General features: G+C 47.2%; 1 protein-coding gene across 1 annotated transcript in view; it reads right to left on the minus strand.

Moving 5' to 3' along the window:
• The window catches only part of AGBL4 (AGBL carboxypeptidase 4), a 1384112-nt gene that overhangs the window by 119454 nt on the left and 1244254 nt on the right, over positions 1-20404 (minus strand). Inside the window, exons 7-8 of the mRNA XM_059898403.1 lie at positions 17459-17548; positions 6076-6190 (exon numbers count right to left, since the gene is read on the minus strand). Coding sequence (XP_059754386.1) covers positions 6076-6190; positions 17459-17548 — 205 coding nt within the window. The remainder of the gene's footprint in view (positions 1-6075; positions 6191-17458; positions 17549-20404) is intronic.

The raw sequence follows: 20404 nt of genomic DNA on the forward strand, positions 1-20404 counted from the left end.
GTGTATGTGTCTCGTGTGGTGTGTATATCTGTGTGTATCTGTGTGTGTCTATATACCATCCACCCTTCAAAAACCCTCCCTCGTCACCCCCAGTCAGAAGGAAGCAGTCCTTGCTTTCAGGATACAGTGTAGCAGGGGGATGAATCTGTAGCAGGCCAGGGCTGGCCTGCCTGGATTCGTAAACCTTCCTGCTGGGGGACGTGGGGCAAGTTCCTTGGTGTTTCTGGGCCTCAATTTGCTTTTCTAATTAAAAAGGGGCCATAATACTACCTCCACCTCAGGGCTGTTGTGAGGGTCAGAGGAGATGATGTATATAACGTGTGGTTAGTAGGCACTTAGACATTAGCTCTGATTATGTCTAGGTCGCCACAGCCTCACACTCACGCCTCTAGTACAAACACTGGGCTTCTTACTGCCAAGGACCGCCTCTGATTTCCATCTGCTTCCCTAAGGCGTAGCACAGGGACCGGCACTCAGCAGGCCCCTGACAAACCTTAGTTAAATTGGATTTACTGCGCTGGAGCATTCTTTGCTATGTGAGGCTCACCAGGGCCCAGAGACATAATGCGTTGCGAGTCTGCGGGTCGTAGCAGCGTCCGTTTCCACCACAGGGTCTGCAGTGTCATGCGATAAAGCTGAATCATTTCTGCACCACCCACGGAGGTCTGCTCCTCTCCCCCACCTCCACACTCCCAAGAAGCACTGAGGCTTCCCCAAAATGAGAAATTTCACAGCATCCTGCTATCCTTTGGGTAACTGCGTATTTTATGATGACTGATAGGCAATTACTATGGTAATATTGCAATTCAGCACGTGTGAGGTTTGGGAAATGAGAAATTATGGGTAACTACTTTGGACTCATTTCTATGGTAACAAAAAGTAATTGTCATTAAATACCAGTTATATGGAGGCTGTACCTGGTAATTATAGATTTTTATGCCCAGAAACATAAATAAAACCAATAAATTTATTCAAAGGTCTATGACTATTTACTTATACGTGGCTCTATGGAATACACAATGACAAGCACCTAATTAAGAAATGCAAACCCAATGCAGAGTTTCATATTGTCATATGGAGATGGAGAGTCTGTTTTTCAAATGCAAGGCAACTTGCACATCACACAGGCTCAGTGGGGTACAGGTGGGGATGGAGGTTGTCTTCTCTGTAAAGGAGGTGATGGGGAGGAGGACGTGGCAGAGAGAGAGAGCAAGAGTTGCACTGTGTGGGACAGCCACACCTACTGCAGGACAGTGAGAATCGCCAGCCATCATAGACGGACTCAGCCCATCACCCCCGACCCCAAAGGCCTTCCAGCCACTGCCTCGTAGCTCTTGGCTCTATGATACCTGAAGTTACAGCGTTCATCCCTCAAAGCTCCTAGGCCCGAGATCCCCCTAGAGCACTCCAAAGATGCTCAAATTTCATTGATAAGTCATACCATTATTTTTTTATTGTGATAAAATACACATAACATAAAATTTACCATTTTAATCATTTTTAAGTGTACAATTAAGTGGTATTAAGTATTCATAATGTTGTGCAACCATCTCCAAAACTCTCTTTCCATCTCGTAAAACTGAAACTCTATACCCATTAAACAATAACTCTCTTCCCCGCTCCTCATCCCAGCCCCTGGAAATCACCATTCTACTTTCTGTCTCTATGATTTTTGACTACTCTAAGTACTTCATATTAGTGGAATCATAAAAAAATCTGTTTTTTTGTGTCTGGCTTATTACACTTAGCATAATGTCCCCAAGGTTCATCCATGCTATAGCTGTACCATTCTTGACAGAGCCTCTCCCTAGTGCTTCTACTAAATGACGAAGAGCGCCTTTCACTTCATTTTCCTCTTCCAAGAGGGCAGGGGGAAACTGAGGCCAGGGGAGAGAAGTGTCTTGCCCCAAGACTAGAAGACTCACGAGAGTGGGGGAAGTTAGACTGCTAGTTCTCTGCTCCCAACTCCAGCTTGTAAGGCACAGGCAGTGCCCGGGGGTGTGGAGAGTCCTGGACACACCATAGGACTTTGAACGGGCTCTTCACCTCTGCAGACTTGGTTTCCCCTTTGCTCAAATGGGTATAATAAAAACTGACTTTCCTTTCTCAGAGAGTCACGGTAATGATCAAAGGTGGCTTTTAGATGTAATGTACAATAACAAAGTGTGCCTCTGAACCCAGCGTTCACTAAATCACTACAGCAGCTCATCATAGTATTTATGTCGCAACAGCGTATGATCAAAACAACTGGGGTTAGGAGGCCGAGTTGCTGAAAGTGAAGGGCTGGGAGCTGACGGCATGCGGTGATGACTTGTTTGCCTGGGGACCGTAGCTCCGTGCCGTGGCACAGTTGCGAAACACTGCTGTGGTGTGTATGTATTCATTCAGATAATATATATCAAAGGCCGCTTCTATGCTGGGCACCATGCCAGGCTTTGGGGATGAAGTCCTGCCTTCACGGAGTTTAGAGTCTAGAGGTGGAGACAGTCATCAAATAGATAATCACGTGATTACAAATTGGGGCCAGGGCTCTGAAAGGACAGTACAGAGTGCTCTGAAAGAGTGTAATGGGAGCCCTAATTTATTTTGGAGAATCTAGGCAGGCCTTTCTGTGAAGTGGCATTGAACCTCAGACCTGAACTGAAAAAAATGGCCAGTGTTGCTGGAGTGTAGTAAGTGAGACAGAGGGTATAGTTGTTCTGTGTTTTTGTTAGTTGCCGTAGTATCATTGTTTCTACCGTTACACCATCTAACTGTCTTAGAGGGCTGCTGGAGAGTGCACTGTGGTTGCTGTAACTTTGGCCCTCTCTACTCCTCCCATAAGCCAGAGTCTGGGAGCGCATACAGTAGTCTAGTAAGTAAACACTGCTGCCCTCTTACATAAAACGCATTCTCTCTCATGGGACAGCTGCCATCATCGGCCATTAAATGCTAGAGTGCACCTTGTCTATTCTACTATAAATACCATGGAATAGGTACTTGTATTATTAAATAAAAGCTTTGTGTGATCAAATCTGGGAAGTGTTACTCTCCTTCCTAGACTAGATTACATGGTTCTTTAATGTGGAGGAAGAAGAAGGAAGAGGAGGAGGAGGAAGAGGAAGCGGGGTCGGGGGAGAAGGGGCGCCTGGAGGACAGGCCTGTCTGCTGCTCTTCTGGGTCTGGTGTGTGTGGTGCCAGCAGGGGGTACAGGACAGCCCAGGAGCACAGCTTGGCTGGGGCACGCCTGCACCCCTGCCCACTCCTCACAGGCCACACGACTTAAGGCAGGTGATTCAACGTCACTGAGGCTTGCGAGACTGCACGTCCTGCGGGGAGGTGTAGAGAGTGAAGGTCAGGGAGCACGTGAGGGAGGTGGGGCTGACCCCAGCGCTGCGAGGCGGTCTGTGAGTGGGGCTCTGTGTGCTGCCCTGAGGTTCTGACAAGCAACCTTCCTTCCCACCTGCCGCCTTCTGTCCTTTGCTCCTCCCCCCCGACTCCCTCCTGCTTTTCCTCCTGTACTCACGCTAATTGGAGTAGGTTTTTATTATTTGCAAGCAGAGAAAGCTTCAGAGACGCTCCTCCATAGAGCTGCTACGAGGATCAAATAAGTGTGTGAACGCCTGACACACGGTGCTGGGTGGCAAGCGGGGAATTCTCGTAGTGGCCTTTCCCAGATTGTGTTTCAGAAACCCTGCCACCTCTGGGGACAGGGTAGCGGTGGAGCGGGTGAGGGGGTGGCAGGGGAGCGAGCTGTTTAGGAAAAGGGTTCCTTTGGGGAACACTGGACACTATATTCCCCTCTTGGGATTCCCGTTTATTAGCATTTTCAAAACTGAAAAGTCTTATTGTGAAAGAACTTGTTGAACTTTGCTGAACTCTGTGTTTCCCAAATTCACTTGAACTCCAAATCTTTTTTCCCCCATAATGCCTGGATAAGTCCCGCCAAACCACGGGGCACCGTGCAGGGGCTGGCCTACAGGACCTCTACGGCACCTTGAAGTTCTCCATCTGGAGTCTTGATTACTATTTTTCACATTCTCCCAGTCTTGAATGGTGAATTCTCATGATAGGCTCTTTGTTGCTACTCAGCTATTTTAGCAACAGGACTAATGCCTGTGGTTAGAGATTTTCTTCAACTCTCAGAATGAGAATCACACATTCTCACTAGGAGAACGCGAGGCTTTTAAACTTCGGTACCGAACCGTTTCTGAGGAGTGGAGCTCTTTTATCCTGAACTCCCCAAATCACAAAATTTGGACAGCTTGAGGACATGTAGGAAGCAGCCAGCTACCCAGCACCACCCCACTGGCCATCTGAAGCCCAGAGAGAGGAGGCATTTTGGCCAAGGTCACACACCTCTTTCCAACTGGTTATCCCCGGACAGCGGATGATGACATAAATAAGTGTGTGTAGTGAACAGTACTGACCTCTCTCTGACCACAGCCGCTCGTGTAATTAAACAGAAATGTTAACATCAATCAAATGGTCCTTCCACCAACATTATCACTAACAGAGTATTCTGTCCAGGGAAGGTGGAAAGGCACTGCTCCCAGGCCTGCAGCAGCCATAAAACCTGCCCGTGCTAATGAGCCATCGCTTGAGCCAATTAAGAGAGGAAGCAAAACTGTCTTTAATTAAGGCATCATGCATCCCATGGGTTCTCTCTAACTCATACCCAGGGGTACTAGGGAGCCCCTGTGGAACCAACTGTCACACTCTGGGAAAGCCTTAAACCAGCTCTGTTTAAAATGGACCTGATGGGATGTCAGGCAATGTGGGTTCTGGTCTGAGCTCTGTCACTGAACTTGGGCAGGTCCCATCTCATCTCTGAGCCTTAGTGCCTTCATCAATAAAGTCATCCCTTTCCTTCTCTCATATCCACCAAATTCTTTTTGAGCATCTACTATGTGCTGATCCCTGCTGATAGGCACTGGGGACACGAGGACCATTAAGGCTCAGTGCTTTCCCTCTGGTGGCTTTAGGACCAGTGGGGTCCATGCAATAGGATAAGACATGTTCAGTAGCCAGGCCTGTGGGAGCTCAGAGAAGGGAATGACCAATTCTGTTTCAGGGTTTGCAGAATGTTTTCTAGAAGAAGAGGCATGAGCTGAGTTGTGAGGAAGGGTTAGTAAGATGAGGAAGGGACCAGGAGGCTCTGGACAGAGGTCCTTTATGAAGGTAAGGTATCAGGCACCAACAGGACCTGTGTAAGGAACCAGGCCTTCCTTAGAGAGACCAGAGCAACAGTTCTAAGACCAGAGGGTGGGAGGTGAGGCACCAGGTCACACAAAGCTTTGCATCAAAGCTAGGGAGTTTGAATATTACCTTGAGAGTTGTGGGACTAATCAGCTCTCAAGCTGTATAATTTAGGCAGTGAAGTTAGACAGTCAATGATTTACTGGTTGTATGACTTTGGGCCAGTCTGTTGCCTCAACCGTGAAATAAGGGTAATAACACTCTCAGAGGATTCAATGTTCTCTCAGCAGATGTTTCCCCTGGTAGTGGAATTTTCGGCTGTAAATTATGGTGCTAAGCCAGGAGAAAGAGTTCAAGATGTGAGTGCCTGAGTGAGTGTGGGGCTAGCCGGTATGCCCACACCAAAGAGAAATGCCGTTCACGTGATCTGGGATGCTACTCTCCTTCATTAATAATCTCCAAGAAGAAACCCGGAAACAAAACAGTAACCTTTATCACCACCATATGATATTCTGCAAAGCACGTTCATTGCCACCGTTTCTTTTGATGCTCACAAGTGCCCTGCCAGGAAAGTAATTATTGTCTTAATTATGCAAGAGAAACTGCAATGCATCAGAGAGGGAAAGTGAATTCCCCAAGGTTACACAGGAAGTAGGTGCCAAAACTGATATTAAGTCTCCTGATTCCTGGTCCAGCAAGCTGCCCAGAAAACTAGAGCAAGTGACCTCAGGTGACTGTGAATGAAACAGCCAAGGCCCATTAGTCACATTCTCAAGAGCCAGGGTGAAACTTCCTCTAATGAACTCGTGGGTAGTCTGAAAATTCTTGCTCAAAAACCTATCCCCTTTTTCTTCCTGCTTCCACACCACCATCCAAGCATTCTCTCCCATCCCTCACCTGTAATTGCCCAGGTAGACGCCATCAGGGTTGAGCATGGGTGCAATCTTGAAGACCAGGTGTTCCCGTAGGGCACGAGCAATAGGGTGCTGGCTTATGAGGAAGTCAATGATCCCTGGAGAAAGAGAAGCACCTGGGTTAACCTCAAAGTGTTTCAAGAAGGAGGAGCACATTTCCCTCAGCTGGGAAAACGCAGCTCCGCAGGTGATTTTGGCCTATGTTGTTAGCCACTGTGAATGTACGGCTACGGATTAGGTGTTGCCCAGTGAATTTTACAAATAATATCTCTGTTTCCAAGAGACAGTTCAAGATGTAATATTGAAGCTCATGGGCTGGGGGAGAGCATGTCCTGCTGAAGAGTACAGGGTGGGCCTCCAGGAAAAGATGGCATATGAGCTGTGCCTTGGAGGGCCCCCTGGGTCTTGAGAGACAGACATGGGGGAGAGGCAGGATAACTCTAAACAATAAATTTAGAGTTGCTCCCTAATGGGCGTGCTGTTAGCTAAAGGCTGACATCAGATTGGATGACGATGGAGTCAGGGACCTTAGGGGTCTCAGTCCTCAAGTGGCTGATGGGTGCACCAGGAAACACAAAGGAGAAGTCACAAGAGGACAGAGAAGTTTTGTCAATGCCCCCAAGCCTGCTCCTTTCCCCACTTTGAGGGTCCTCTGTTCCCAGACTCTGGGGCTGGCTGCCCTCTCTGCTTCTCACTGGCACCAACAACTACCTCTCCTTCAGGTCACCAGATTTAGAAGAGTTGAATTCTCCAGGACTCTCTTCCCACATTCAGGTGGTCTCCAAGTCTCTTCCTTGAAGCTAGCAAATCTGACCCTCATCTCCATCCCTCTGCCTCTCTTCTGTTCTACGCCACCATCATACTTGGCCTGGATGAAAACAACCGCACCTGGCGTAGGTGCCAGCAACCACCTCCAGAGTGTGCCCTCATCACTATAGCCAGAGGGACTGTCCTGAAGGGCAAACCTGACTCTGTCACTGCTGTCGCTGATATCCTGGCGATGGCCTGCATATATCTACAGGAGAGGGGGTGAGAAAACAAGAACTGGGTCCTTGCCTTGTCCCTCCTTTTCTCCACGTTTCTACTTATTCATCAGAGACCCGAGAAAAATAGGCAAAATGGAGCTCTGGCATTCCATGAAATTCCTGTAATGCTGGAAAGTGATAGGAGAGTACAAAACCCTCCCAAAAGTACAGAAGGAGAACTCCTCTCCTGCTGGAGAGAGCAGGAAAGGCATCAAGGAGAAAGAAGCTTTTGAGCTGGGCCCTGAAAGATAAGTAGGTTTTGACAGCCAGACAGGAGGAAGCAGCGGGGTAACTAAGAACAATCCACATGCCCAGTGGCAGGCACTTAGCCCTTGGAATGATAAGTCGCTCAGAGGCACATTCCAGAGCTGCCATGACCAGTGAGGGACAACTTGGGCTTTTCATTAGGCCGGGGTTGAGAATCCATCGGCAGCCGAGAGCCAGTTGGACATCATTTACTTCGCCGCCGAAGCCGCAGTCGACCAGATGCCCTAATTTATTTGTTGGTCTTCATATGAAAGCTGTAGTTTGCCAGTAAACAGGCAGGGTAATGATGCCAGGCAACCTTGTTAGGGGCTAGTAATTGCTTAATCTGTCCACTAATTGACCCTGGCTCCTGGGGCAGCGCTCCATCAAGGAGCCAGCCTGTGCTCAGGGCCTGGCCGTGCTGCCTCAGAGGATGGCTTCTGGAAGCGGAGGAGCTCATTGTGAGCCATCCTCCTTCACAGATGAGCAGATTAATTGGGCTGCCCATTAGGCAGCTAATAAAAGGATGAGAGGAAACAAAGCCAGACCGGAGGCTGCAGCCACCCAGAGTGAGTATGGGGCAAGGAAAGCAGAGGTTTTAGACTCATTTCTTGGCTTGAGGTCAGATACTGTTCAACAGGAATCTTTCCTATCGATCAGGAAACTGGGAGGCGATCTTCCACTTGTATTTAGTGTGGGAGGGGGTGGTAAGTGAAGAGGAATATGAGGAGAAATGTCAGAGAAAGTCAGAGTGGAGAGGAGATGCCATCCCCCACTATGGGCCAAAGCACGGCATGGACTGAGGAAGCAGAGAGCATGTGGACTTGGGGACCTGCCTGTGACTCTTCACTGGTTGTTAGCTTTCTCTGACCAGTTTCCTCATCTTGATATAGAGGTAACAACACTTAATCTGGAAGACTGATGTGGGACAGGGTTAGAACCCCTGCATTTTGACTGCCTGACACAGCACCTGAACACTGTGATGTGCTCTCATAAACTCACTCAGATCAAAGGTTGAAAGGCAGTGGGGTAGTAAAAAAAAAGAATACAGTTTAGAACCAGGAGTCCTTGTCTGTGAAGTTGACTGACTATGGGATTTGGGGACAAGGATACTCAATTGGAGAAGCCAACAAACCAGCAGTTAGAGAACCGGGGTTCTAGTTTTGGTTCATTGATAAATTTAGAAGAAAGAATCCAGGGATTCCCAAGGATGCAACCCACACCAACAGCCTATGATTCCATCTACTTCATTCCTCTCCCCCAAAGTAGCAGAATCCTCATCTGCTAAGTGAGGAGAATAATCTCTCTCCTGCTGGGAGACATAATCCACCCCCTTAAGATCAGTCTCTGCCCCTTCAGTAAACAAGTTTGCAGGTCCTTTCCTTTGAGCTGATGTAATCAGGAAGGTGGAAGAAAGCAGGGCTGGAGGCTAGAGAGGCTGGAGGAGAAGAAGGAAAAGTGGCAGAGGACCTGAAATGAAAGCTGGGCTGCAGACCTCACTGCCCTGCCGGCCTCGCCTGGCCACGATGACCCTCGCCAGGCAAACCACAACTGAACATTCATTACTGTTATTTCTCCCAGTATACTTGGTTCAGCACAAGGCACACAGCAGGTGCCTAATAAATGCCCATTGGTAGATTGGTCCCAGGAATTCATTCAACCTTAACAAAGTACAGTAAGTCCCCTACATTCGAACCTTCAAGTTGCGAACTTTCAAAGATGCGAACGTGCGTTCGAATGTCCAATCACATAAGTTAGTTCACATGTACACTGTCATGTGCATGCATCCTCTACAAGTGGTTGTGCTTTTGTACACTCTACTGTACAGTACTGTATAGAGTACGGTAGTACAGTATCTTTATTTCAAGCTAGATCTCCTAGAGATTGACTTCATTGAACTCCTTGCTGTGTAACATGAGGAGCTTACTAATGAAGACCTGATGGAACTGGAGGCCCACAGAAAGGACAAAGAGAGACAAGAGGAAGAAGAGGTAACTGAAGAACTGAAGAGATTCACGACACAGGAAATGGCAAGGGGATTTTCTTTATTTGAGGAGGAACTGTTAGTTTTTGAGGCACAGGGCCTGAATGTAGAATGGTACATGAAGGTTGCAGCAACAGTTCAGAATGCAATCCAGTGCTACCATGTCATCTATGATGAGAAGAAAAAGAGCTACTACCCAGACATCACTGGATCGTTTTTTCAAGAGGGTAAACAAATTGAATCCAGCAAGGAACCAGAACCTGTGCCATCAACGTCAGGTGTGAGTGAAATTGCAGCTTGCCCTCCATCTCCTATTGCTGACAATCCTTCAGTTCTACCATCTCCCACCTCCTCTCCCTCCTCCAGTCAGTAACTCTTCTTGCCTGTTCACTAGATGCCAGCCCCTGGATGCCAGCTGCTGTACTGTACTACTGTACTTTTCAAGGTACTGTACTGTAAGATTTAAAATGTTTTCTTTATTTTTTGCATTTGTTTGTTATGTATTATTTGTGTGAAAAGTACTATAAACCTATTACAGTACAGTACTGTATGGCCAATTGTACCCAATTGTGCCAGTTGGGTACCTAGGCTAATTTTGTTGGACTTATGAACAAATTGGACTTACGAACGTACTCTCGGAATGGAACTCATTCATATGTAGGGGACTTACTGTAGAGGGTTAGTTGTGCTGATAATCACTCATTCCACAGACATTCGCAGGGCCAGGTCCCTGCCATGAGCTTGGCATTCCAAGATGCATGAGAGGTTCCTGCTCAGAGGGTACATGGAGAGAAAGCAGCTCCCACTGTACCCACTGGCAAAGGCTCTGGTGGGAACAGCACAGGGAGCTCTGGGAACCCAGGGGGCTCCTGACCCAGCCTGGGGGTCAGGAAGCGGCCATGGCAACTTAAAGGATGAGTAGAGTGAGCCAGACGAAAGGGGTGTCGGGGGACGGTGTCCCAGGCAGGGAGGGTCTTCCACAAAGGCTGGGAGGTGAGAAAGAAGACAGCCTGTTTGCTAGAACTCTTCAATTCCAGGGGGCATAGCTTTGTAATTAAAGGCACAGACTCTGAGGGACTTCCCTGGTGGCGCAGTGGTTAAGAATATGCCTGCCAATGCAGGGGACACGGGTTCGGTCCCTGGTCCAGGAAGATCCCACATGACGCAGAGCAACTAAGCCCGTGCACCACAACTACTGAGCCCACATGCCTAGAGCCCGTGCTCCGCAACAAGAGAAGCCACCGCAATGAGAAGACCGCGCACCGCAACGAAAAGCCCGCGTACCGCAACAAAAAGTAGCCTCCGCTTGCCGCAGCTAGAGAAAATCTGTGCGCAGCAACGAAGACCCAACGCAGCCAAAAAGAAAGGAAGGAAGGAAGAAAGAAAAGAAAGAAAGAAAGGAAGAAAGAAGAAAGAAAGAAAAAGAAAGAAAGAAAGAAAGGCACAGACTCTGAAACTGGACTAGGTGTGTGGTCTTAAGCTCTTGGTTCCTCAGTTTCCTCATCAGTTAAGAAGAAAATAATAATAATAACTACCATGTGGGTTATTGTGAGGATCTCAGTGAGTTAATGTAAGCAAAGTGTCTGGCACATAGGAAGTGTGTTGTTTACTCATTGCTCTTATTTGGTTTGGTTGAAGGTGTGAGGGTGGGAGGATGTTGAGAGAGAAGCAGGAGAGGTAAGTGGGGACTTGCCAGTCCTGCTGAAGAATATAAAGGGCACAGGAGAGCCATTGCAAGGTTAGGGTCAGATCTGGGCTTTGGAGAGTTTCCCCTGGCTGCAGCATGGAATGTGGTTTGGAGGGAAGTTATAATAATGGACAGATGTCCTGAAGGATGACAAGGTGGCAGTAGGGGGACAGACCTAGCAGAGTGCAGCAAACATAAAGAGGCTTGCAGTCAGGAGCTAGGGTCTGACATGGTGGCGACCTGCAGGGGCTCTGCAGTGACCAAAGCCCAGAGAGTCACGGGGAAGCCGCTGATGGAGGGGAAGCCGTGTGGATAGATGATGACACTGATGACAAGACTATTTGTCTACCACCCCCAGGAGCATCAGTAGCCTTGGCTTAAATCACACAATCTTGGGGAAAGGTGACACCACAATGACTGAGATTAAGTTTCTGGCCCCTGGCAGAATGGGGCCTCAAAATGGAAACTGAGTTCAGTTTTAGACAAGTAAGGAAAGTTATATTTCCAGTACCTCTGAGTTTGGGGGATTGAGGCTTGCATCTGCTGTGCAAATCTGTTTTCTCTCCAGGCTGTGAGCTCCAGGAGGGCAAGGACAGCTCTACATTTTTACGATGATTTTGTCAGTGCCCAGCTCAGTCCTCAATAGATACATGAGAAAGGAATGAATAAAATATGGACCGGTGATGGGCACTGTACGTTCAGTAGCTGGATTGACCTGTAATTACACTGGCTCTGTTTTGCAGACAGGGAAACAAAGTCAGGCTGGTGACATCACTTGCTGAGTGTCTCACAGGGGCCTGGCTGGGATTCAGGTCCAGTTCTACTGGCTTCAGAGTGGTGCCCTTTCCACGAAGCCAAGACGGAAAGAGCCAGGAGTCTATTTGCATGTGATTTGCAGGATGATTTGCATATATGCTTACATGATTTTTCTCTAGAGAGCTCTGTATAAGGTTTACTGTTGCTGTTTCTGGCTCATAGGCAGAATACTGCAATGGGAAGAGGCCAGGCTTGAAGCAAGACAGTCGGCTGGGGTCTCTGCTGGGCTCAGAATGTGGGTCACGTGGCAGGAGCCACTCTAGACCCCACCCTGATCGTGTACCAGGCCCCTGTCTGCCCTCAGCTGAGCCCAAGGGCCGCAAATTATGGAATCACAGGGAGTCTGGCCCTGCAGAGCCTGAAGTTCACAGAGTCTAAGTTCTTACCCTCTTATCCCCAACTCTGCCCATTTCACAAATGAAAGGACAAGTTTGGGGAAGCAAAAGGCCCCGTGACAACCCCTTAGGGATCTAGTTTCAGGCATCTGTGAGGCTGTATGGGAGAGAGGAGGGAGGGGAAGATGGAGAACAGGTGAGGGATAGAGGAAAACAGAGCTGGGGAGGGGAGGGAGGAAGGGGCATTGGTCACCACCGCACTGTGGGAAATGCTAGGCTGTGCTGGGTCCTGGTGTCCTGGTGGTTGTGAGTGTGTGTGTGTGTGTGTATTCCCCCCCCCTCCTCTCCCTGCCCGCACAGGACACCCCTGAAGAGTGAGCTCCCAGAGGGAGGGCCTGGTGGGCCCCTTGGCACGTTGAGCAGGGCTCCCTGAATCCTCACAGCAGCTCCTGGAGGACCACATTGCTGCCGCATTTTATAGGCAGAGAAACAGGCTGCGAGAGTTGAGGACTTGCCGAGCGAGGGTCCCCAGCGCGGAGGTGAAGTGGTAGGATTCTGACTCAGGGCTGCTCAAGTCTAAAGCCTCAGAGATACACACGCCCCTGCTGTCTCCTGCGGGTGGCGCACCTTCCAAGGTCGTGTTGCATACGCGTGGGCTTAACCGATTCATTTATGAACGGTGTGAAGGGGGCAAGCGCTCTGCAGGTGGGACTTTCCAGTGAGCCATGTCCCAACAACTCCAGGAAGCTTCAGCGCAAGAACATTCACTCGACCGGAGGTCGGAGATCTGACGTGCAGTCCCGGCCAAACTTCTGACATGCTCCGTGGTCTCCCACGTGGGTAAACGAGGAGGGTTCAGCTAACGGCTCTTTTGGGAAGGAGGCGAGGGAGGCAGGGCACGTGGTACAGGAGTCACATGCCTGGGTTTGGTTTCCCAGTAAGGATAAGGGGAACCATCCTGGGCACCTGCAAGATGCTCCATTAATGCTACTTCCTCCCCTACGAATAACACTTCTTCAGTGCTTACTGCATTCCAAGCACCATCTTAAATATTTTATGGTTATTAACTCATTTAATCTCCACAACAACCCTATGATGCAGGATCCCTATTATTATTTCCCTTTTGAGATAAAGGGACTGAGGCAAGGAGACGTTATAGGACATCCCCAAGGTCATCCTGTACTAAGTGGGAGAGCCGGGCTTCAAATCCAGGTGGTGTAGCTCCAGAGACCCAGCTCACACACACTCTGCTACAGAGCCACGTGGGAGTGACCTTGACCTCCCACGCCGTAGTTGGAGAACAAGGACAGTTTGGCCTCACAGAGGCCAGGAGTGGGGTTGGGGGCAGTAGAGGGTGACTGACAAGCAGCCGTCTCCCCAACATGCAGAGCCTTGAGGAAGTCACAGCCCGGCCCCCCCGAATGGCACCCCCGCCAGAGCTCTGCCACGACAGGACTTCACTCTACTCCCAGCAGCAGATGCATCAGCAGCTCGGCCATGAGAACCGAGGTCCCCGCCAGATGGGGATGACCAGGCCCCAAATGTGTGTCCTCCACTCAAGGTCACTGAGCCAGTTAATCGGGAAACAGAGTTAACAGAACCAAAGGTACCTCGGCAATCAAGCTTCCAGGCCTTAGACCCACCCTCCTGCCCTCCCCAGAACAAGGTGGGCTGGGGCGGGGAATCCAGCTGAGGGCTGGGTCTGGGGAAGAAAGCCCCAGCTGAGCCCCAGGGGGCTGTGGTCTGGGCTGTCCCCAGGGGGCTGGGAGGCCCTTGGCGAAGACCATGCCTCAGTTCCTCATCGGCAAAGTGGGGGAATCCTGCCTGTCTTGAGCTGCCTCAGGAAGGGTGAGTTGTGTGTCTTAAGTGGCAGTTACAGAGATAGGGACAGAGGGAGACCAGGATCGGGGCGATGGGTCCCGGTGTCACATCCGCCATGAATTAGCTGTGTGGTCCTGGGTAAGCCACCTCACTGCCCTGAGCCTCCCCGGTCTCACGTGTCAGGTGTCCTGGTTGTGGTGGGGTGGCCAGAACACTGTGCTCTTCCAGGCGGGAAGCTTGGCCCTTTAGTGCTTCCTGTCTCCCAGGGGCCAAAGGCACGCACAGGCTTGGGAGAGCCAGCTTCAGACTTCAGAGCCCCCTCCTGCCCTTTCCTGGTTACGTGAACTGGAGGCTCCCCTTTCTGAACTCAGATTTAGCATCCCAGAGCCAAGACAGCGTTTGTTCCTCACAACAGCCCCATGAAATGAACAAGACAATGCACATTTTACAGATGTGGAAAATGACACTCTAAGATCCAGCCCTGGGTCTCAAACAGCTAGGTTTAAAGGGAGAGCAACAAATATAAATCAAATGCATAACAAATCAGGGCCAAAGAGATGACCATTGGGTAACCCACAATGCAGGCACGAAGCAGGGGGCGGAAGGGAGTGGGCCAGGGGGCCCACAGCAGGTACTTGAAATGAACCTTGGGAGATGAACGGTATATGCCAGGTGGCAAGGAGTGGGCACAAGACCTCCTAGGCAGAGGAGCAGCAGATGCAAAGGCCCAGTGGTGGGGAGAAGAGTGTCCAGGGATTAAGTTGTGTGGAGCTGGAATATAATGAGGCCAAGGTCCCCTGGCAAGAGCCACATCATGGAGAATTGTAAGTGTCATGCCAAGGAGTTTGGAGTTGATCCTGAGAAGGTAGTGGGAAGGCAGTAAAGCCTCTGCCAAGGAGTGAACATTGACTGAAAGCCTCAGTGATAGACAGCACTGAGTCTATCGATAAACTCAGCACCATCCAGACTCATTTTTGGGGAAAGCAGGGTCAACAGAGAGAGCACCTGAGAGCTTCTCGGCTTCTCTGTGCCTCAGGCCTCCTCTGTAAAATGGGATAGTGACCCTGCCCTCTGTCTGCTGCCCACAGAGGGGGTGGGCACGGGAGTTTGGGCTCCCAGGGATGAAGTAGCGATGGTAAGGCTACTGTCTTTTCACAAACAAGGACAAAAGAGTTGCATCTGATCAGCTGGGGAACAGGCTGCTGCCAAGTTTAGTAACTGACAGATGGCTGCCAGTAAAGGAGTTGGTACAAGCAGGAGGGCCCTGCGAGAGGTTATTGCAAGGACAGTGCGGGGAAGAAGGAGGCTGGAAGTGAGAATGCCAAGGAGGCAGCTAAGGTGGCTGGAGCGGGGAGTTGAGACCCCCCAGCCATGCCTCTGATGAACTGCTTGTCTTTGGGCAATCACTTCCTCTCCCTGAAGCTCAGGCTCCTTGTCTGAAACCAAGAGGGAGGAAGTGGTGCCTAACCACAGCCTTGTAAGAATACGAACAGGGAAAATAAGACCCATATTTGTTTGCAGAGTGCCTTATAGTTTACAAAGCAGATTACCTGCTTCATCTTCTCAGATCCCATGGGGAAGGGGGTGACATCTGTTGAGGGCCTACTGTATGCCAGGCACAGGACTGGGTGTTTGTTTACATTCATCTCATGCCAGTTTCATAACAGCTTTTGCAGATACATATTGATATAATAATTTATTTTACATTTGAGGAAACCGAACTGCTAGGAAGTGGCAGAGCCGGTATTTGACCCCAAGACTGACCAAGGGCAAATCACCGATACTGCCACGGCAGCATGCTGCCTCGCTCAAGTTATAGAACCTCTATGGACTTTTTCATATCCCTTTGACCTTATGGTCATTTTGAGACTAAAATGAGATAAATTACTTAACCTCTCCAAACTTCGGTTTTCTCATATGTAAAAATACAGTTAATATTTATTCCTATGACATAGAAAAATTAATATAATCAAAATAAAGCCAATAAATTAGATTAAATCAACAAAATAATTAACATAAAATATGTAAAGTGCTTAGAACAGTGCTTGGCTCATACATAATATCATGTATTTTATATATAATATACCCACTAGATGGGTAAAAATGCAAAGTATTGGTGAGGATGTGGGACAGTAGGAGTTCTTAGACGTTGCTGGTGGCAGTGTCAAGTTGTATGCTTTGGAGAGAAATTTGGAAATACCCAGTAAAGTTGAAGATGCACACATCCCATGACCTAGCAATTGCATTCCACAGTTATACACCTTAGAAAGGTATCTGCATACGTGCACAAGGCGACACCTATGTATCACATTTGTGTGATACAAATATGACACATTTGTATCAGCATTGTCTGTAAGAAAAAACACTGTAAACAACCTAATGGTCCATCTTCAGGAGAATGGATAGGTAAGTTGAGGTATAGACAGACATGGAATAGAATACATGATGAAAACAAGTGAATGACAGCTATACAAGTTCCAATGTATACAGAACGATACCATTTTTATAAAGCTCAAAAACATGCAAAAATAAAAAATACATTGTTCAGGAATGCTTACATGTGTAGTAAAATTGTTAAGAAGGACAAATACAAAATTCAAGCTGATGGTTATTTGTATGAGGGGGAAGGAAAGACAGAGGATTTAAAAGGAATAGATAATATTCAGCTTCTTAAGCTGGTGGGAACTTGGGCATTCATTAAATTATTATTTATATACTATTTATTGAATATATTTATATTGCTGACTAATTGAATATATATGTATATATATACATGCATGTATATATACTGCTGACTAAATATATATTTTATATGGATTAACTACTTAATAATAAATGAAAATTCAATTACAAACAGATACATTTGAGAAGAGAAATTACCTCTTATTTACCTCTGGTTGTCTGATATGAAGCATGCATTCCTTCCCATGGTTGGTACACTATTTCAAAAGCTGTTTGTTATGTGAATTATTGACTGAACGAATAGATAATTTTCAATTCTTACTTCCCCAGTCCACCACACTTCTGCCAATATATGAACTGACCTGGGGCCAGAATTTTTTTTGTTGTTGGTGGTGATGGTGGGTGGGAGGAGGCCAGATTTATTTTTTTGTAAACCACTGGAGACATGTAAAACAAAGCTAGGAAGTGTAGACGACTCTATGACTCTCATCCTCAATCGAGCACATACAGGAGAACTCTACCTATTCATTTATCCATCCACACATCCATCCATCCATTCATTCATCCATTCTTCCATGCATACGTGTAGTCGATGAACATTTAGTGAAACAAATACTAATGGAGATCAGGTGTAGCCTCTTGAGAAGTGAAGTAAATTCTCATCCAAGATAAGGACTCTGCTTTTGACCATACCGTCCCAGAGACAATCACAGTGCCCCAGATGGATGTGCGGGGGAGACACGGGATGCCCTTGAGATCTTGCAACTCACCTTGACACACAAATGAAGACGGTGTTTCCCCTGGGTGGACTCGTCCTGTGATGAATACCACCTTTTGCTCTGCCCCCTCCCGAAGGTTGTCTGTAAGATAAAATGGAAGTAGGTTACTAAGGAGGACAGCTGAGACGGGCAGTTGTTATGTGTGTGTGTGGGAGGGGCAGGGAAAGGGTGCTTTACATTTATCTCTTAAATCATTGGCTTAAAACCACTAATTGTATTATGTCCCTGGTTACCCAATATTAAATAACTACGTTTCTGTTCTTCTGTGCAACTGATCATATTAATATTACAATCAGCTGAAGAAGTCATAAGAGCAACGTCAAATCCCAGATCCACTGACCATGAAACTAGGCAAGTTATGTGTCCTTTCTGAGTTTCAATGTGTTAATCTATAAATGTGGATAGTTTCTTCATAGGGTTGCTGTCATAATTTAACAAGCTTACATATTGCCTAGTACACAGTAAAAATTTAGTAAATGATGGAGTAAAAAATGTAGCTATTTATATTAGTAATAGTAGCAGCTGCCATTTAAATAGTACCTTCTGTGTCGGGCACATTATATACATTATTTATAATCCTTACAGAAACATGACGGTTAATACTTCTTTTACTGAGGCAGAAACTGAGGCTCAGAGAGGTTATATAACTTGTTCAAGTTCTACCTACACAGCTACATAGGGTAGAGCTGAGATTAGAATCCAAGCCCTGTTTGGCCTTGATGAAGTAAGAGGGACCAGATTTCTCTTTCACCTTAAGCAACTAGAAGATTGGACAAAATATACAAAACAACTCTTTTCAGACATTGAACAAGAGTCAGTGCAAGACTAACTCATGAGAAAAGGAAAACTAAGGAGGCATGCCCCATGACTGCCCTGGTTTTTTGCCAGGAGGCCCACCCCAGACCAAAGAGCAGAGAGGGGTATCCTCAACAGAGCATGGAAATCTTACTGAGATTGAAGTTCAGGGAGTCTGAACCAGGTGGTGGTTGTGGGGAAACTCTGTATATTTCAGAGAAGAGGGAGCTCTGTAGAAAAAGAGTTCCAGGAATCCATAAAGGGTTCCTCACGAGTCTTTGCTGGGTCCCAAGATGTGCATATACAGGGTGAATCTCCATGATGTCATGAAAAAATGACCAGGGAGCTATGAACTGCACATTCTCAGGGCTCACACAGGGCTAGGAATCATTTGAACTCTCACCTCTAAAGTGGAAGTCTGCATTGATCATTCAGGGCATTTGGTAGAGAATCCAGAAAGGCCATGCCTTAGTGGTGGGGTTAAACCACCCTAGACTCATTCTAACAAAAATTTAAAATAAATCTCAAAAGGATCAAGCTGAACAACAACAACAACAAAATTGACCACCTGCTATATAAAGTCCAACTCTCTTTAAAGGAAGACAACAAAATCCAGATATTCAACAATGTATAATTCACAATATTCATCACCCACTAAAAGTTATTAGACATACAAAGAAGTAGAAAATTGTGGGCCAAAGTCAAAGCCCACGCTCTTGCTGCCTCTACAGAAGTCTCATCTGTATAATAAAGTTTAGCATTGTGCAAATATATTATTAGATAAAAGCAGTAGCCAAGAGTGACATTCCTAGAAAGGACGGGCAGGAAGAGGGTGCTTAGCCATGGGCAGAAGAAGGACTGATTGACACAGAACAGAACAATGACCTGAAGGAAATTCAGACATGAACACTGAGAGGAGTTGGATTAAAGGATCCCATCTACATTAGAGGACGATCTGGAGGGAGAGGGGAGGCAGAGATCATTAACTGGCTTTCTGCTTCTGAAATGCTAGGACAGGTTATTTGAATGTGATTCATGATCCCAACAATTGATGCACCAAGTCAGAGACTAAAATTAAAATAAATAAATAAATAACGCTATTATACCTGGACCTGGAAGCTTAGGACTTGCCTGGTCTATTGGGTGACCAGTTTTGAGATCACTGCTTCCCTAATATTAGGTCCCTATAAGACAGCAAAACATATAATGAAGCCAAAATGCATACTTGAGAACTCACTCTGTGCTCGGCTCTATGCTAATCACCTTTAGGAGCAAAGGGAGAGAGAGAAGGCTCACCAGCTCTTAAGAAGTTTATGGTTTAAAAGAGAAGTTAGATACCTGAACATCTCCTGGACTGAATACAAGCTCCTCAAGGGAGAAACTGTGACCTTCATGGTGTATGTTTAATGATTTTCCCAGGACTCTGTGTGGAAAGGTGCTCAGGAACTGGCTATTCAATTAATAAGTAAAACATACTCATATAGATCCTGGTTTATAAAGAAATTTAGACACACACTATCTTATTTAATCTTCATCATGCCTCTGTGAGGTGGATAGTATCAACTCCATCTTACAGGTGAGGGAACTGAGGCTCACAGAAGGAGGGGACATGGCCAAGGTCATGCAGTAGCAGTGGCAGAATCCCAGCCCAGTGCCCCATTCACTACCCTGTCTGTCTCCTCCTGGATCCACTAACAGCAGTATCAGATTCTACATCTACTGCGTTTCCATCTACAGTGTACACAAGGGAGTTTGGTTTCATCCCTTATTGCTGGTGGGAGTTGAGCTATGTCTTAGTATTTATATTGCTTTTTCACTTAAAATACAAAAAACAAAATGTCACCAAGCCCTTTTAAAACATGCTAACACTGACCCCATCTATCCCAGCAGCGTAGAAATGAAAAATGACATTAGCGAGGTCTCAGTGAAGGCTATCTTTATGGATGTGTCCCCCGACCTGGTATCAACTCAATTGCATTCAGCATTTCTGCTGACCACAGGGAAATGCAAAATGGGCATTCTATTTGCACACTAATTTTACTGAGCCCCTGCGTCTTCATAAAATGATAACGTGGGGCTAATAAAAATCAAGCATCTCGGGTGCTAATATAAGCAAATGTTGACGCAGGCAGGTAACAAATT

The sequence above is a fragment of the Balaenoptera ricei genome, chromosome 1 (genome assembly GCF_028023285.1).
Source record: "Balaenoptera ricei isolate mBalRic1 chromosome 1, mBalRic1.hap2, whole genome shotgun sequence".
Lineage (NCBI taxonomy): Eukaryota > Metazoa > Chordata > Mammalia > Artiodactyla > Balaenopteridae > Balaenoptera > Balaenoptera ricei.